Genomic DNA, 18,180 nt, shown 5'->3' on the forward strand with positions numbered 1-18,180 from the left:
CATCAAGATGTGGAGAAGAGCCACTATTTTACTGAGGTGCTAAAATATATTCACTGGATGGCAGGTGGAAAAACAGTTTCTTCTATAACAGAGACAAATGTTAACAAGGAACCCAAAGAAAGGAATACATGATACAGTTGATACAGTGTTTCATGTTGATAAGTATCCCAGTGAGCTAATTGCCCTTGAAATAGAGGAAGGCAAAGCTTATATGGTTCACCAAAATCAATAGGATTATGTTCTTACTTGCAATGTTTGATTCAAGCTACTGGAAAGGCTCAAGAAGGCACAGCTCGTGAATTAGAAGACCTCATGCAATTGAGCAGTTGCATTTGACTGCTTGCTTGATTGCATAGTATCATGAAGTCTTGCATTGTACAGCTGGGAACACGTGGCATTTGAGAATACTTTGTGGTGTGATAAATGAAGCTTCTCCTGCAGCTTTCTCACACTAGCTTTTTGACTGCTTTCCAGAGAAGTCTGTGTAGGAGCTGGAGTGAGTTTCATGTGAAGTGTGTATTACATTGTAATAGAATTGGGTTGATCTGTCCAAGCCTGGAAAGCAGCCCTATAGAGCCACCAACAAGCTGTTAGTGCCTTTCCTCCAAAGTTATGACTGATGAATTTACTAAATTATTTTAACATGGCCTATTCCAAATTGGTTTTATATTTTTCCTTATCTCAACTTCTAGCAAGTCTGTTTCAGGGTTTTTATTTTTTATTGTGAAAGGAGCAGATGAAGATTAGGCTTTCATAATTATGATTAAACAGCTTTCACAATAGCAATGAACACAGTAATATAGAGCTTTTAACAATATCAATAATTTTCTTTACCAATCACTTTTTTCTGTTTTTATTTGAGAATTACATTGTCCTATTGGAGTATAAATATCAGAAATAAAATTGTAATTTTAGGGATTAATTATGTTAAGTTATTTCTTCATGTATATCACTTAGAGGTAGAAAAACTTCCTTCTAAGTATAGCAAGCTTCACGGAATAATGCAGAATAACTGTTGGTAAATGTTTGAGTTCTAACAAATTACCACAGTAGCATGCATGTTATTCAAGTATGGATCAAATACATAGACTCAATAAAAATGCAATAAACTGAAATGTAAATACATAGCACTGAAAATTTTGTATGAGAACTGTTCTCTGCTCACATAATGGAATGAGGTAACTTGAATGATGTTAACAACATCAGGATTTTTGCTGTTGGCATTGATTTTTCTTACAGTGGAATGAAAAGGAAACAAAAAGGCTTAAACTAAGAGCAAAAATACATTTTAAGCAGAAACATAATTTAGAAATGAATTCAAATTCCAAAATAGACAAACTTCTGTGGCATGTATTGTTTTGTATGTAAAAATAAGATCTAGGCATTCATATGCAGTAATTATATGTGAAGTGTGATTGTCATTACCAGTATTTGATGTTTCAGTGATCTTACTCAGCCAGTGGTCTGGCTGCAATCCTTACTGAATGCCTAGTAAATCTGTCTTCTTGTTTTCAGCACCCTCGTCTCATGTACATGCCTTACATCTGGAATTGCCTTTAACCAATAGTCTAAAGTTACCCAAAGGGAGTAGTAAAAAAAAGAGGTCTTCCACATCAGTGAGCTCTGAAGGGACAGAGATACAGTACTCTGTGCCCGTAAAGGAGAAATGTTTTGAGAGTCTGAAGGAGAAAATATTAAAGAACGTGATTGAGAAGGACAAGCATTCAGAAGTTGGTAAACTACAATGCTTTTTGTTTCCAGTGCTTTAGAGAATAAGATTAAATGTAAATTGACATTAAAATCATCATTGTATTGCTTGTATGTGTTATGTTATATACCAATAGACATTTTTGCAGTCTAATGTTTTTTTACAAGAAAGTGGGGTTGTTAGTCAGACATTGCACTTAAATTTCACATTCTTAAATTTTCAGGTGCAGTGAGAGTGGAAAGAAAAGGAAAAGTAGAAGAGAAGAGTTCCACAACATATGGTATGTACAGAGCAATGATATTTTTAAGAAGTCAGTCTGTAATGTTTACTTCATGCCTCTAAAGTACAAACGTAGGAGTGTAAAATATTTCCAGGGTCCAGCTGTATTTCCTTAGTTCCAAGATCTTAAAAACTTTTAATGTATATGGCGAGTTGATAGTAAAGGAATAATTGTGTAAGAAAAGTAATGTTCCCCTAAGAAGGATTTGTATAGTGCCTGTGAGAGGCCAAAGGTGGGTGGTTTTGGTTGTTGGGTTGTTGTAGTGGGGTTTTTTTTTGGTTGTTTTTTCCAGTTTAATTAGTGATCACAGAATCACAGAATTGTAGGGGCTGGAGGGGATCTCTAGAGATTGCTGAGTCCAACCCCCCTGCAAAGCGGGCTCCCTAGATCAGGTTGCACAGGTAGGCGTCCAGGTTGGGTCTTGCATATCTCCAGAGAAGGAGAGTCCACAACCTCCACAGGCAGCCTGTTCCAGTGTTCATCATCCTCACTGTGAAGAAGTTATACATATCTGTGTGGAACTTCCTGTGTTTCACTTTGTGGCTGTTTCCCTTGTCCTGTTTCCATGCACTGCTGAAAAGGGTCTGGCCTTGTCCTTTTGCCTCCCACAATTGGCCAGATCCCCTCTGTCTTCTTTTTTCAAGGCTTAACAGACCCAGATCACTCAGCCTTTCCTCATAAGAGAGGTACTCCAGGCCCTTTATCATTTTATTGGCCCTCCACTGTACTCTTTCCCAGATACTACAGTGATACTGCATTTATTTTTTGTGGTGGCCAATGAGAACAGGGGAAAAAAGGAAAATTTTGAGTGTTAGTAACAAAACAAGGTAGTTCTTGGAGTAAGAGACCTTTGGTTTTCCCCAGTATAAATAATGCAATTATAGATGGAGTGAGAGTTCGTACGTGAATTGACCTGTCTATGCTTCTGAATGGCACAGGGAGATACTAAGACACTAAAATATATATATGTATAATATTACATATATATATATATGTGTGTGTGTGTGTATGTGTGTATGTATATTATATATATATATTTTATATATATATATATATATATAATATACATACACACATACACAAGAAATAATCCTTAAACATTGACATGAATTATTTCCTTTCTGTAACAATTCCATTTCCTTAGCTTGCTGCTGATTACTTAGAAGATGACCATGGAATGACATTGCTGTGAGATATATTCTGTCTAGGAGAACTAATAAGTTAAATAGAGTTTCTCTAAGTTAAAGTACTTGTCCTTGTGCATAAACCAACAGTGCTGCTTATGTGAACTGCAAAGCAAAAGATGCACCATAAATTTTAGTCAGAATCAATTTTCTGTGAAGATATTGCTTGAAAGTGTTAACAGCATGAGCAGTTTTGTGATAAAGAAATTTCCTTTAAATCCTTTCAACTTTGTGTAATTATGAAATGTGTTATGAAAATGACATCTTTGTGTTTGGGATTTTGCACCACTGAAAGCTTTTTTCAAGTAAACAAGAAGTTAAATATCCATTATAAACTGTTTAATTAACACCGCTTATGCCACTGGAATAGTTTGAAATTAAAAAGATGAGCTAAAAAAAAATAAGCAATTTCGAGTGATGTTGTTTTAAAATAGATTTTCTTTCAGGTAAAAAGAAAGAAAAGGAAAAGGAGAAAAAAGAGAAAAAGGAAAAAGATCATAAATCAAAACAGAAAAAAAAGAAGAAAAAGAAGAAGAAATCTAAACAGCATGGTAAGATAAATATGCAGTTTTTGAAGGTGAGCCAAACTACTTGGTCCTTTTCTGACATTAGATATTAAAAGTTTTCTCAACAGTGTAAATATAAAAAATTAAAAATTTCAGAGAAAAAATTGTGGCCTTAATGTAGGAAACCTGAGCCTGTGGCCTCATTTTTATTTATAAGCTTGTCTCTACATGATAGACACAGACATTTTATAGACATTTTGTCTTCTGTCAAAATATGTATATGTAGGTAATAATGGTTCTGCTTTTTGTCTCTTTAGACTCTTCATTTGAAATACATCTACCCCTTATCTTGTTTGGACATTGCAGTAGTTCTAGTATTCAATCTGTTGCTAAATTTCAGAGGTTTGTTGTATGAGATGGGGCCTTTTGGTGTCCTGGGAGGGACCTGAGCTAGTTGTGTTCTCCTGCCATTGAGTTCTTGGAGATGAGCCACTGAGGGGCAGATTTCCTGTGATGGTCCAGCAGGACCCTGTGGTTGTCATTGTGTTCCTTTGTAGGTGGGCTTTTATCATTTAACCTGACAGAATAATCTGCAATTACTTTTAGGAAGTGTTGTTGACAGCGCTGCAAATAGATCTAAGGAAAAGAGATCTACCAGTAGGATCTCTAAGGATAACAGATGGTAAAGGATGAACTGTAGGAGAAAAAAAATGACACTGTGCAAATTCTTCCTTATTCATACAATGATAAAATGTTGTATGAAAAAGTATTCCTCTATACATTCTGAGACTGGTGGGTAAGGGGGGAGTATTAAATGTGTTATTCTTTTTTAATGCTTATGTTAGCTACTAGACTTCATTGTGTCTCTTATTAGAAATTTCTGGAAAAATTGTGATGATGAGCATTTGCCACTTCATGTTCACAGTTTAATCGTTCCTAGTATCTCAGTGTCCATGTTCTTTATTTCTCCACTTAATTTTTTTCTAACACTGTTTTTGACTGTCACAAATTTTTACTTTTTGTAACATTAACTAATCTTGTTAACTTTTCAGATTATTCAGATTATGAAGATAGTTCCGTTGAATTCTTGGACAGGTGCTCTTCTCCATTGACACGGTCCTCAGGAAGCTCTCTGACTTTGCGCAGCATGTTCTCAGAGAAGAATACATCATACCAGTATCCAAGAGCTATCTTGTCTGTTGACCTTAGTGGAGAAAGTAGGTTGGCTGGGCCAGAACTTTAAATTTGTAGGTGTAGTTCCTTAGGAAATATAATTTTAAAGAAAAAGTTTCATGTAAATTTATAATGTAGGTATAAGTAGTGATTGACTTTGATTTAAGTTGTTGAAGCATAAGAGTTTAGACTCTTCAAGCTGTACTATGTTGTACTTGTGTATCACATTACATTAAAAGCATTTTAGGGGGATCATCAGGAAACCTTAACATACCAGCAGTGCATTTGAGTGTGATTTCTTTTTTTTTGACATGTGCAAGTTAAGACTTCCAAATGACAGAAAAATTGTTTTGTTTTGTTTTTTAAAGTATTGAGTTTCTTCACACACAATCTCACTTATGTGACTTTTTACTAGACCTTTCAGATATGGAGTTCCTGGATGATTCCTCTACAGAGAGCTTGTTACTTAGTGGTGATGAATACAATCAGGATTTTGATTCAACTAATTTTGAAGAGTCTCAGGATGAAGACGATGCTCTCAATGAAATTGTTAGATGCATTTGTGAACTGGATGAAGAAAATGGCTTTATGATTCAGGTAAAGGAATTAGGGGGGTAAATTTTGTGCTTTTGAAGATTTTCTTCTAAGGTATTGGAGACTGAATTTATATTGAGAGCTGTAAATAGAAGTGATCAGTAATAATAAAATATTTTAAACTTGATATGATTCTCTAGCATATGCAGAACGTTTTCTCTTGGATGGGTTTCTTCTCACCATTTAATATGCAGAACAGGTTTGTAAGGAAGGGTAAACTTTTTCCCTTATAGTTGAAAAAAAAAAATGCTTTTCCACACAAGTCATTCTCTCTGTCTACAGACCATTGTAGTTATACTAGCACTTCTGGTTTAGCCCTTACGCTTGGCAGTAGCTGTTATAGACACCATGACCCTGCTCACTAAATTCACCTCAGCTGTATACAAGATGAATGAATCTCTGTATAAGATCTCTTCCATACAGATGTTAATATTATCAGCATCTTTGTGTTGCAAAGTTTATGCTTCATCTTCAAAACAGCAATTCTGAAACAAAAAACTACTTGCTCATTTGAGAAACTACTAAGATTGTAAGTCTTAACATAAAAACAGAACAGTTATCATTTAAAGAGTGTGTGGTGTCTGCGTGGCATCCAGCTGTTGACAGGTTGCAACTACTGTTTCATATCTGTACTGCAATGAAGGGTTGCATTTTCCATCTAGTAACGAATAATTTAAAGTCTTTTTCTCAAGGAATTTGTAATAGAGTGATTAGATCAGATGCAATGAAAAGTGAGGAAGAACTCAGTTGTCGATAGCTTTAAAAAGTTTATGAACTTATTGTGGTTTTTTGCACTTAAAGGAAAGGTATGTATTCCACTATTAATGAAAAATACTGAGCCTTTAATTGAGATCTGAATGAAGCAAAATGATTGTCCTGTTAAAGGACTTGCAAGTGAGTCTTTGGAAATGAAAGGAAGTTCTGAAAAAGAAGTAAACAGGCTGTCTCCAGAAATGCATTACTAAAATGCAGTGGTATCAACAACAGTGATAATAACACAGGAAAAAATGGACCAACGTAGAAATTTTTGGAGAGAGGAGAGGAATTTATAACCATAGGACAAGAGGAAAGGTGGCTTCAGTGTTTTGAATATGCTGATGCTCAACATACATGTCAGCAGAGGAGTGAATTTCAACAGGAAAACGGCAGATATTTGGAAAACAGGCAAAATACTGACCTAAGAAGGGGAAATATACCTAAAAGTGGTAGTTTCCTGCCCATTTCTTATATCCAGTGACAGCCTAATGTTGACCACTTGTCTCCTTTCCATACTTTGTGTCATTGAGAGCAACCAGTTTGCTGTTTCTAAGCCTTCATGTCTTACCACTTCTATTTTGCTCTCCTATTCTCTTATTTCTCCTCTTTCATTTTCTCTTCATTTTCTTTTTCTTTTAGATTTTCCATTGGTGCGATATTAAAAACACATCTTTCTAGCGCACTGGAGAGATGCTTTGTAAATATAAATAATTAAACTGAAGAGTTTTCTACTTTTCACTGTTATGCTGTAATGTATTACGTTATCTTTCTACTTTACTGTAATATTTTTCTGTCTTATGTTACATTACTAAATATCTAGGTGCTAAATGTTGAGTGTTGTAATAAAATACTATTAAATATTGTGTCTTCATTTTTTTTCTCCAGTTTGGAATTTGTGGGTGAGGAAACTAAAGCTACCGTCTGGCTTTATGTCTTTGCCTACCCAAACACAGATGAGCCAAATATAATTATTTTACTCAAACCAGCTATTTAAGTTAAACTGTTGTTCATTGAATTTTGATGATATGAGTAATAGTTTCTGATTTTTGAATCTGCTTAGTTTTAGTTTTTGCTTTTGTTTTTTTTGATGTCAGTGCGAAGAATGCTTGTGTTGGCAGCACAGTGTATGCATGGGATTGTTAGAGGACAGCATTCCAGAGCAGTACATCTGTTATATTTGCAGAGATCCACCAGGTATGAGTAAACCACCTTTATCTGCAGCTGTCTGCTTGGGATTTTTAAGCAGAAGTGTAACACATTGCTTGAATTGTTAAAGCTTTGTCCGTTTTATGTTTGTTTCACTACTTTGAAGCTAGGTCTTCTAAGTCTTACTGAAAGCAGAGACTTACTTTCCTTTTAGTAATGTCTCATTAAACTTGCTAAATCTTCATCGTGACTTGAATTACCATAGCTTTGTTTGTTGAACTGAACTCCTTCAAACCTTTAGGTCTTCTTAATTTCGTTGTACTCTGAAAAGTCTTTGCAAATGAAACATTCTTGTTCAAGAATCTGCTTTGCATATGATTGGAATTGGATCTGTTTGTTTAAATATTGTTTTTAGAGAAAAGGACTCTTTACCACAGTACACTTATAGGTGCTATGGCTGTTGTTTCATATTAGTTGGGATTTCACAATGTTTGTGTTTGCCTGAAATTGTGTGAATAAGTTGAATATGTAATATATGTGCAGAAATCTGGCACTCATGTTAAACATTAGCACACAAAACGCATCTTAAAGTTTTTAATATTTCTCCTAACAATACAAATGACATGATATTTTATACAAATGTCCTCTAGTGATTTATCCAACAGGGTATCTGAAGCCTATTTGCAGAAGTATTAAATAACAGTTTTCATTAGTACTTCTTGAGAAGAAAATTTAGAAACTAGAGCTGGACGGATGTGACTTTTTCCATTTGCCCCAAACTGAATGTTGGTTGATAATATAAAGTCATATCTCGTAGTTCCTTATGTGGTGTACTCTGAGCAGTCAAGCCTTTTCTTATTTATAACAACTAATTTGTCTTGTGTTCTTTCCCTGCACTGTACTAGGTACTTCGTTATCCCCTGCTATATGGAGACTGTGTCCCTAAATTTTATCTTCTCTCCCTTCCTAACCATTACTTCTTTTCTTTCTATGTCAGGAGAAAAAGGTCATTCACAATGTCAGTATTTTAAAGTGTATTGGGATAATGGGCAGAAAGGAGATAGACAGGGTATTCTCCTGAAAGGTATGAAGGGCTTCCATCAACCCGTTCTTTGTTATGTATATGATGATAGTCTGATATGAAATTGAGTGTAAGATATTGCAATCTTAGTCAGTTTGTTTGTCTGGGTTCATCACTGTAAACAAAAATAATTAGCATTATATATTGCTCTTGCTTTTTTTTTTTAATGATTAAGTTACCTTAGAAGCATTAGCTAAGTACTCATTAATGCCTGTTGGGTTAAAATTGTAGATGATATTATAGCATGGGATACCTAGAGGCTGCTTATATTGTTAACCTGTCTAGCAGTGTTTGGCTAAAGACCTCTCGAAGAAGAGTGTAAGAATTCTGCTGTCACATTTTTGAGTTTTCTCTTTTCATGAAGCCACCTTCTGGCTTCTTATAAATAGATATTGAATACATTGTTGAAGCAAAATATTTGTTAGCTTTTCCCAAATAACCTAAATGTTTTGGATGTAACCATATAAAATCCACTCACCAACACTTCCATCAGTAATTTAATTGCTTTTTAACTTTTGCAGCTTTTGTAAAACAAAAAATTGAAGTGCCAATTATTTAAAAAGATTTTTTTTTTGCAGTTAGATTGATGTACACTTTCTTTATAACTTGTACTTTAATCACAAAATTAATTAGATTTTTCATTTCCAAGTGCCATTTAGAGAGATTGAGTTTTCAGCTTTGCTTTGAAAGTAAAGTAACAAGTATTCCCTTTAAATCCTAGAAAATTAAGTTTTAGATAATTAAGGTCTTGAATCATTCTGTCATGGATGTTAGGAGACATTTAGGTGATACAACAAATAATTATAGCACTTTAGTTTTAAATGCAGTTCTTCTGCAGCTCTAGATGTCCCTAAATTTGTGAATTACTTACTTCCAGGTCAGAGGTGGAGTGCCAAATATCTTTACGATAAAGACTGGCTAAACAATGGACACATGTGTGGATTATCATTTTTGAAAGAAAACTACTCTCATCTTAATGCCAAAAAGATTGTGTCAACACATCACCTACTGGCAGATGTATATGGTGTAACAGAAATTTTGCATGGACTGCAGTTGAAGATTGGAATATTAAAGTAAGTATTAGTCCAGGGTTGATTGTCATTTTTTTTATATATTCAAGTAGCAGAAGCTACCATTTCCATACACATTATTTTATCTTGTTAAAGTTGTTTCTTATAAAAAAAGTTTAAATAGTTCCAGTGCAACAGGTACCTTCATCTTCTTCAGGGGTTAGGTGTTCAGCAGAGTTGGTATATAATTTGTGGTATGGTTTTTTTTGTTGTTGCTGTTTGATTTTTTTTTTTTTTTTTTTAAATAGCTGACTTGGTACTAATGGGGCAAGTGTGGATTTATTCTGACTTGATATGTGACCTAGCAGTGCTCTCTTATGTTTGATAATAGCACTTATCGTAGCTGTGATCTAGCAGAAGTGGACTTATAATAGTACAACACTGTAAGAGGAATTCTGTATAACATTTTTCTCATCTTTGTTGTAGAAATAAACATCACCCAGACCTTCATCTCTGGGCTTACTCGGGAAAGCGAAAAGAACAAGAACAAATAAGTCTTGGGGTAGAGAAAAAGATAGTGACTTTTCCACATGCTATTAATCCAACTGAAAGGACGTATCACAGTCAAAACCATAAAGAACCACCTAGTTTACCCCAGAAAATGGAAGAAACATATATCACGAGTGAGCACAGTTACCAAAAGCCACAGAGTTTTGGTCAAGATTGCAAAGCAGTCGCTGACCCTATGAGTTCAGATGATGAAGATACAAGTAGTTTTGAGGAAGACCAGGAATTTTGTTCAGAGAACAAAAACTGTTTACAATATTCTTTTAAAGATGATGGCATGAATGAGCAGGTAAGTACAATCTTTCATATGGGAAGTTTCTTAATTAGGCAAATACATTTAATCTGATAAAGGTCAAGTATATGAGAAGTATATTCAGAAATGTTTGTTAGAACTCAACGTACTCTATCAAATAAGTCAATGCCGATCAGTAAGAGCGAAGTAAGATTGCTGAAATTATTTCAGCAAGGTAGACATACTTGGATTGGTGAAGTGCAAAATAAGTTTCAAGTATTACCTATGCTACAACTGTTTATATTTGTTCTTTTCCAATGTTACAAAAGAAAAAAACTTCAGTGTCTTGTGAGAGCTGAGGAAAACAGAGCAAGTTTTATTTCTATTTTCTATTCAATTCTATTTTCTATTTGTATTTTGGTTTAACTGAGATTTGCATTAGTGTTTATTATTGTACTCTACTCTCTTTCTAATAGCGATATTACCTAAAAGTCCACAAGTAATAATTAAGCCAATTTAAAACTTGTGTGCAACTTCTTTTGAGTTTTTAATACTGCATATTTCTCCCAATTAAAGCTTTCACAGGCTTTTAGTCAGGATTATATTTGGTAATGTAACATGTCTTTCTCAGTTCTGCATTATGTGTTTGAATCCATTACATTGTGGAAAGAGTTGATAATTTTTAGTCCGGTCTTAGTCAAGAATTCTCTTAGATAAAAAAAAAAAAAAAAAAAAAAACCCACAAAACAACAACAACAACAAAAAAGCACCCTTTCTGTTTTCTACAATACCAACTGTGAGAATAAATCGCCCAACTCATCCCCTTTTCGAAGTACAGTTTCTGATGTGGAGGAAATGAGTAAGATGCATCTTTTTTTCTTCTAATTCTAGTTTTAAATGTGGCATGTAAGCTGTATGATCTGAATGGAAAATTTTGGCTCATTCTAGTTAGAACTGACTATGCTAAGCTGCATGTTTATACTCAGTTTGTGTAGTAAATAGACATGCAGCAGTGTCAAATAGGCTTTCTTTCCAACAGTAGGTTATATAATATTTACAATGACAATTTTCTTCGAATTAAGAGGAAAACATGTGAGCAGTGAAAAAATGTTTCCAGTAGAGAATAAATCATATGCATGGAGAGCTGGGTGCTCTCTCTTCAAAACCAGGAGGAGATCTGTTAAGACAGTGTCAGAATACTCCTTTTGGGATGTCTTAGTTCATCTTCCTGTCAGTAGTTAGCTTTGGTACTAAAATAAGGCTTACTGTCTAGACTTAGATGTGTTGAAGAGTAGTCCTGGTTTCTCCAGGAGCTACTTTGTTGTCAGGAGCGTGCTGATACTGGCGCTGAAGTGCCATTTTGACATGAAGTGGCTTCTGTCTAATGAGCTCTCTTCACTTCTCCTTGTCAAACTTCTGTTTTGGATTTTGCATTCTCCTTTTTAGCTTCCTGTCTCTTCCTAGTCATGGAATCTTAATATCACAGAATGGCTTAAATTAGAATCTACGGATCTGTTGCAGATGATCTATTCAGCAAGGGAAAAACAGCATTCTTCTCTTGTAGGTGTACAGAAGAGTCTGAAAATTGTCAGAAATGGGGTGTTTAATCTTTATATAGAATATTTCCAGTGTAATTATGAGGGATGTAGTATGAATAGTGAAAACATTAAGGCGACAAATTCCATCTGAGAGATGGAAGATTTTATCTAGTTTGAGAGTTTAGAGGCATTTATGACGTTCAAAAATGATCATTGGTAAATAATTTTGTGAATATTGTGAATATTAAAGGAACTCCTTGTCCCCTAGGATTTGCTTACAAAGCTGCCAACAGGATGGTCCAAGTTGGACTTATTTCATTTGAGTCTTACTTAAAAAAATCATTAATTTCTGCTTAGGAAGTGAAGATCCATCAGTTCCCCATTTCCTGATTTTCATATTCTTACTGTTGATGACTGGGAGAAGACGTGCAAAGTCTGTACTAATGTGACATGGAAAGAACTTTACCACTTCATCAAACAAACGTATTAAAATGATTAAATGCACTACTTGCCCTGACGTGAAAGTCATTCCTTGCCATGAAGTGATTCTGTGTGAGCACATATCTTGAATTTTCCTTGAATTAAGTCTCTAAAACAGAATTGTTAGTAGTGAAGTAACTTCCATGAGATATGAAGTCATAATTAGTATAAAATTGAAACTTCAAATCCTTCGAAGTAACGGAGATTCTGAACACTTTGATTAATGTGTTTCTTCAATCTGGTATACTCTATTTGTTCACAGTCAGTGGCTGAAACATTAGATAGATAAGATGAGAAATTTGTTTCCTCTCTTCTTTGAAATAATTAGTTTCTTCAAAGCAAGCTAATCTTCCACATATAGCACATTTGCATAACATGGCTGCACAGCTTTCGATGTTGCTGTCCCTGTACCTGTCCCTGAACACATTTAATTCTGGCTAAAACTTGTAGTGGCAAGTTAGAGGGAATCACAGGGTAGGAAGCAAAGAGTTGTTTGAAACCACAGATGGATGGCCAACTTTACAAAATAATGACTTCTGACATCTTGGGCGTTAGTGTATTTTGTGCAGTTTTCATTCATTCTTTCCTATACTAGGAGCAATCCTTTGGGTTTTGTATATTTTTATTGATGTTACACTGATACACTTCAGCACTTCATGAGTTGAGTCATGATTTGTATAAATGGAGCACAGAAATACAATCTGTCTCACTGCATTAAACAAAGCTTTACCTGCCCTCAATCCTACCTTGCTCCCCCAGTTAAAAAAAAAAAAAAAAAGCAATGCTTATTTGTATGGAATTTGCATTTTATTTGATCTAGTCTACTGATGTGTTATACATGGCTACTGAGTATGCTTTTTGTCAAGGAGGCAGAAGTACAGTTCTAAAACAGTGTAGTGTATCATGATACTTAAGGGTCAAAATGAACACTAGAAATTAAATAGATGCTCTTAAATGGCAATTTTTTTCTTTCTGTTGCCCCTATGAAGAAGAATTCTGCTGAAGGAAACACTGTGTTTGTTTGTAATGAAAGAAAAGGCTCAGAGGAACAAGTGGATACACATCTTCAATGGCAGCTAAATCTCCTTACACACATAGAGAATGTACAGAATGAAGTCACCAGCAGAATGGACCTGATTGAGAAGGAAGTTGATGGTAACTGCATTTACAGATGGTTATTAATATACCTGAAATAACTTATTTCGTAGCCACTGTATTAAAGACAGTATCAGACTGAGGATTTTTTTTTAAGTATTGTATTCAAATTTGGGTACTCAAAATTATACCCTGAGCTTGCACTTCCGGTTTCACCCTTGTTCCACAAGGTTTTACTGTCCATTAAAGTAGCTGAAGTGCTCAGGACACTTGAGCTCAAGCCTGTAGTATCAGATTTTAGAAACCTTAGATAATTTGTCTAGTCTTTGTCCAGACGTGGATCATAAAGTCAACAGCCTTTTTTCTGTAGCTGGCTTGATTGTTCTATTACTTGACAGTATTTAGGAAAAGCTTGTTCATTCTGCCTTCAGTTTGCTACGTTAGCATGTAATTGGATTCAGGAAAACAAACCAGACTTCTTGGGAAAACATGCATGAGATTGTACTGTAGAAGTAAACATTGCAGTATGCGAATTGATTCACTAGTTGTAGAAAGTTAGGAATGAGAGGAACGTGAGTGCAGCGTATTCATGAGAGTCCTTCATAATTTTTTTGACAAATGTTCATTTGACTCTTATTTGCAGTTTTATTCTCATATTCTCATATGAGGCAGTATTTCTAGAAATACAAGGTTTGTCGTTTCCCTTTTTTGTCTCTACGAGCATAGAAATTAATTTAAAAACGTTTAAGAGTGGGAAAACTGTTCTGTAGTGTGAACCTTACAACAAGGAGCTTGATTAAGTGACAGAAGTGAGCCTAGAATTTGACTGATCGTGGCATTCTCAGACTGCTTTTCCTGTTGCAGATCTATCATAGATAGAAGGCTCTGGACTGAAGTTTCTTTTTTGTGTAGACAATAAATCATTAGCCAAGGCTGTACTTTGCTCTTGGGTATTTATAGTAACAGTCGAATCAGAAGATTTGTTTGAATTGTTGGAAAAATCACAGCTTCAGTATTTTTTTCCCATCTCATTAAAGATAAAATATTAAAGAAAGATTTAATTGTTCAGAAAATTGTTTCTGAGACTCATTCTGATTAATTTCTTCATTTTCCTTTGTAGTTTTAGAAAGCTGGCTTGATTTCACTGGAGAACTGGAGCCACCAGATCCTTTAGCAAGATTGCCTCAGCTGAAGCGACGTATTAAACAGCTCTTACTTGACATGGGGAAAGTACAGCAAATAGCAACGCTTTGCTCTGTATGACAAAAGGAAGAATAAAGAAATAAAAATAGGTTCTCTACGGTGAATTTTCTTATTAGCCGCAAGACTGATAGGAAGGCAGCAAAAAGCTGAGCATTTATATTGTTCTTTGATGATTACATTAATAGCCTAAAGTTTTAGGGAGTGGAGAGGAAACCTAGAGTAAGCAATCTGTTATATTGAAAATCTAAATATTCATGTCCAAACATCAAAATATGATGTATTACATACTGGGAAATGTTTGTATCTCAGTATGATAAACAAGAAAACTTCTGCATACAGGAAAGCTGAACAAAATCTCTGCAAAGAACAATTCTGCTGTTTCGAAACATCTGATGGAAAATTCTAAATTCATGGAATTCAGCTGACTAAAAATTTTTGAACTGCATTTTTACAAAATTCTTCTCATCAGTAAAAGACACGGAGAGATCTGCATCCTCTCTACAAGAAAAGTTTATAGATTATTTTCTTTTTTCATGAATGTTCAGGAAAGTGAGCATATTAGCTTTGATTTTGAAAGAAGCTACTTGTCACAGTCTCCTTTTCAAAGTATTTTTTTAAATAGAAAATTTTATTACAGCACCCTTAGGCTCCTTTAAAACGTAAGTGGCAAACAGTGGTCAGATGTGCCAAATAACGTTACAACCACTGGAATGAGATTTTCATTATGGCTTACATGAAGGTTTTTTCCGTATTCCTACTTGGTGCCAGCAATCCATCCAAAATTATATCTACTTTACACTTTTTGTGTTCTCTGGGGAGTATTCAGGATTCAAAGTACAGTTTTTGACCTGGGTAGCTCTGTTCTGGTGTTACTTTACCATCCTCAGCTGGGATGAGGAATGACAAGAGCAGTGAAACTGTCTGTGGCTGTCAGTATACTGAACCACTAGAATAAATATTGCAATATACGTTGTACAAGATTTATTTTTTGGAGAGAAAAAAAAAAACCAACAAAACTTCCAGCTTCAGTAAATGCAACATCGTGAAACCAAAGGCAACCTAGTTGCTCTGTTAGCTTCTGCTGATTTTTTTGAGCCCAGGACTTATCCTCTGCTTATAAGTTGCCGCTGCACCCAGTGCTACATACATACTTGTATGTGTATGTATATGTGTATGCATACACATATACATTTATACATACTATATACATTTATATCTACACATCTATTTTTTTCAATAGACTATAAGAACTGGTGGTTAACATAAAACGTTACCTTTTAACAAACAGTTTCTAAAATTGAAAATAATGTATGTACAGGTTTTGAAATTTGTAAAATATGACTGTTAAAAGGAGGCTATTTAACTGATGACAAAGATACTTGAACATTTTATGCCTCACATCTGTTTATCAGTTCTAGTTATCTGTATAAATGCATTTTAGAACCGATAGACAGTAAACTTGAATTTACCTTTTGATAAGAGTACAAGCCACTGTACATTCAAAAATTATTTAAATTTGCAAACACACTGTTCTATATGTAAGGTACTGTATGTAAAACTGTTTATTAAAACTATTCTGCGTACTCTACATTTTCAATTTTTCTTCCTGATCTACATACAAATGTGTATTATAATAATGTACAGACATCAGAAATTCTTGGAATGCCTTTTGAGGATTCATAAAATTGAAAAATGTGCCAAAGATGGTTTAACTGGGAAAGACACTGCAACCTGTGCACTGAACTTTTATGATAAAAGCATTATTGAGACAGTAGCGTGGTGGCTGCTAAAAAAAAAAAAACCTTCCCTGACATTTCTTGTCTGTCTGTCATGTCTCAAGCTATCACTTTTGATGTCCAAAACAAAGTGTGTAAGCCCATGTTACAGAGTGGTTGCTATTCAAAACATATTGCCACATCAAGCGTATAGGAGGTATTGCAGAGCTATATGATAACATTGAAGGTAACTGTGGAATCATGATTAGCAACTTCGCAATACAGCAGGAGGAGTTGTTGACATTTTTATAACAACTGTTAATAAAGAAAATATTCTGATGCTTTATATAGTTGGATGCTTTAATGGCTTAAAACAATGTGAATAGTTGAGTGACCTACATGCTTTTTGTTATGTGAGACTTTTATATATTATTCACTTGCTGCATATCCTTGAATGTGTTGCTGTGAGAACTGTATAAGAGAAGTGGAAATCCAGTTGACTTACTTGAAGGAAAGTGGAGTGCATTTACAAACTTATACATCATACACTGTAGTGATATTATGCAGTGTGTGTGATATAATAAACTATAAATGTTATGGAAGGTGAAGATGAATAAGAGATTCCAGGTGGGAGATTACCTTCTTAGTGCAGAGGTGGAGAAATGGATCTGAAAAGGAAGTCGTAAGGTCAGAGCTAAAATTGCCTGGGCAGCTTTCACTTGTCTTCTGTTTGTGTACGCAGCAGCCTAAATTTACATGAGCACTCAGCTTTATCTCTGAGGATCCTGCCTGATTCAGGATGGACTCTGCTTACCAAAACAACTAATGTGGTTAACATTTGTTTGTCTTTGTTTCTTGTGTAGTCAGTCATTATTAATAGATACATACCTTGCAAGCATTCAGAACTTGTAAGAAAATATAATTGTTTATGGGCAGTGCTGTGCTACATTGTGTGTTGCTTGAGTGCTTCACAAACTTGTCCAACTTCTCTTTCAAATTGCAGTGTTAGTCTGTGAGACCTGAACATTGGTTTTGGCCCTGGTTTCTCAACTACTCACGCCAATGGGATGCTTTTGAAACATCCCGTGTTGTTTTAAACACAAGTCAGGTGCCATAAAACAGCTGAATGTTATGCACAGAATGTAACCTACAGTCAATTGCTCTGCTCATTTGCCAGTCAAACCTGTTATGAACTGGACCACATAAACATGTCTTCTAATTGGCCTTATCAAGAGAATCATTTTTCTCTATGCATTATTTTCCAACTGTCTTCCTGCTTCCTCACTAATTAATCCAAGTATCTACACACAATCTATTTACAGCATCAGTTACCTGCACATGAATTTCAGTTTCTTGTGATGGTTGATGTAGGAGGCAGACTGCTCTGAGGAGATAATGATAGTTTGTGGTGTTGTGCTGACTGTTTGTGATACTTCTGTGCAGGAAAGTAAAATACCATTTTTAAATTTTCAGCCTTAATTTGAGTTATTAAAAAAAGGAAATACCCATTACCTCTTGTGAGGTACAGTACTAAATGGCAAACTTGTGGAGCCTTTAAGTGCTGAACTTTTTTCTGAGATTTGCCCACCCTGTTTTCTTTCATGTTGATATCAGGAGTGATTCATTTCAAACCCTTCTTCCTCAGTCAATATTGAAGGCATCTGCTTCAGGATTTTTAAGTTGCACTGGTGGACATCAGTATTACAGTCGTGAATGAAGCACAGTCTTGGTGACATAGGTGGCCCCTAGTATATGTTTTCTGATGATGTTGCCTTTATAAAATGGAGACTTCAAATCATATGGCAGGAAATGCATTGGAAGATAGTTCCTATAACCCTTCTCTTGGGTAACTGTAGGGAAGCTAATTTCCCTATTTTAGATATTCTGGACTTTGGTGCATATGTATTTGTTC

The 18,180-nt window shown here is 34.9% G+C and overlaps 1 protein-coding gene across 22 annotated transcripts in view; it reads left to right on the top strand.

Moving 5' to 3' along the window:
- PHF20L1 (PHD finger protein 20-like 1) overlaps positions 1–16,614 on the top strand; it is a 48,458-nt gene extending 31,844 nt beyond the window's left edge. For 4 of the 22 annotated variants that reach the window (XM_015283084.3, XM_015283085.4, XM_015283086.4 and 1 more), the window contains 11 exons: positions 1,516–1,734; positions 1,932–1,988; positions 3,607–3,723; positions 4,731–4,895; positions 5,267–5,448; positions 7,296–7,395; positions 8,345–8,431; positions 9,306–9,501; positions 9,925–10,294; positions 13,245–13,410; positions 14,471–16,614. In XM_015283084.3, the coding sequence (XP_015138570.1) occupies positions 1,516–1,734; positions 1,932–1,988; positions 3,607–3,723; positions 4,731–4,895; positions 5,267–5,448; positions 7,296–7,395; positions 8,345–8,431; positions 9,306–9,501; positions 9,925–10,294; positions 13,245–13,410; positions 14,471–14,613 (1,802 nt within the window). In that variant the 3' untranslated portion in view covers positions 14,614–16,614. The remainder of the gene's footprint in view (positions 1–1,515; positions 1,735–1,931; positions 1,989–3,606; positions 3,724–4,730; positions 4,896–5,266; positions 5,449–7,295; positions 7,396–8,344; positions 8,432–9,305; positions 9,502–9,924; positions 10,295–13,244; positions 13,411–14,470) is intronic. The other 18 variants (XM_015283087.3, XM_040678922.2, XM_040678947.2 and 15 more) reach the window with 6 other exon arrangements.
- Positions 16,615–18,180: the final 1,566 nt, after the last annotated feature.

This window comes from Gallus gallus, chromosome 2, assembly GCF_016699485.2.
Source record: "Gallus gallus isolate bGalGal1 chromosome 2, bGalGal1.mat.broiler.GRCg7b, whole genome shotgun sequence".
NCBI lineage: Eukaryota > Metazoa > Chordata > Aves > Galliformes > Phasianidae > Gallus > Gallus gallus.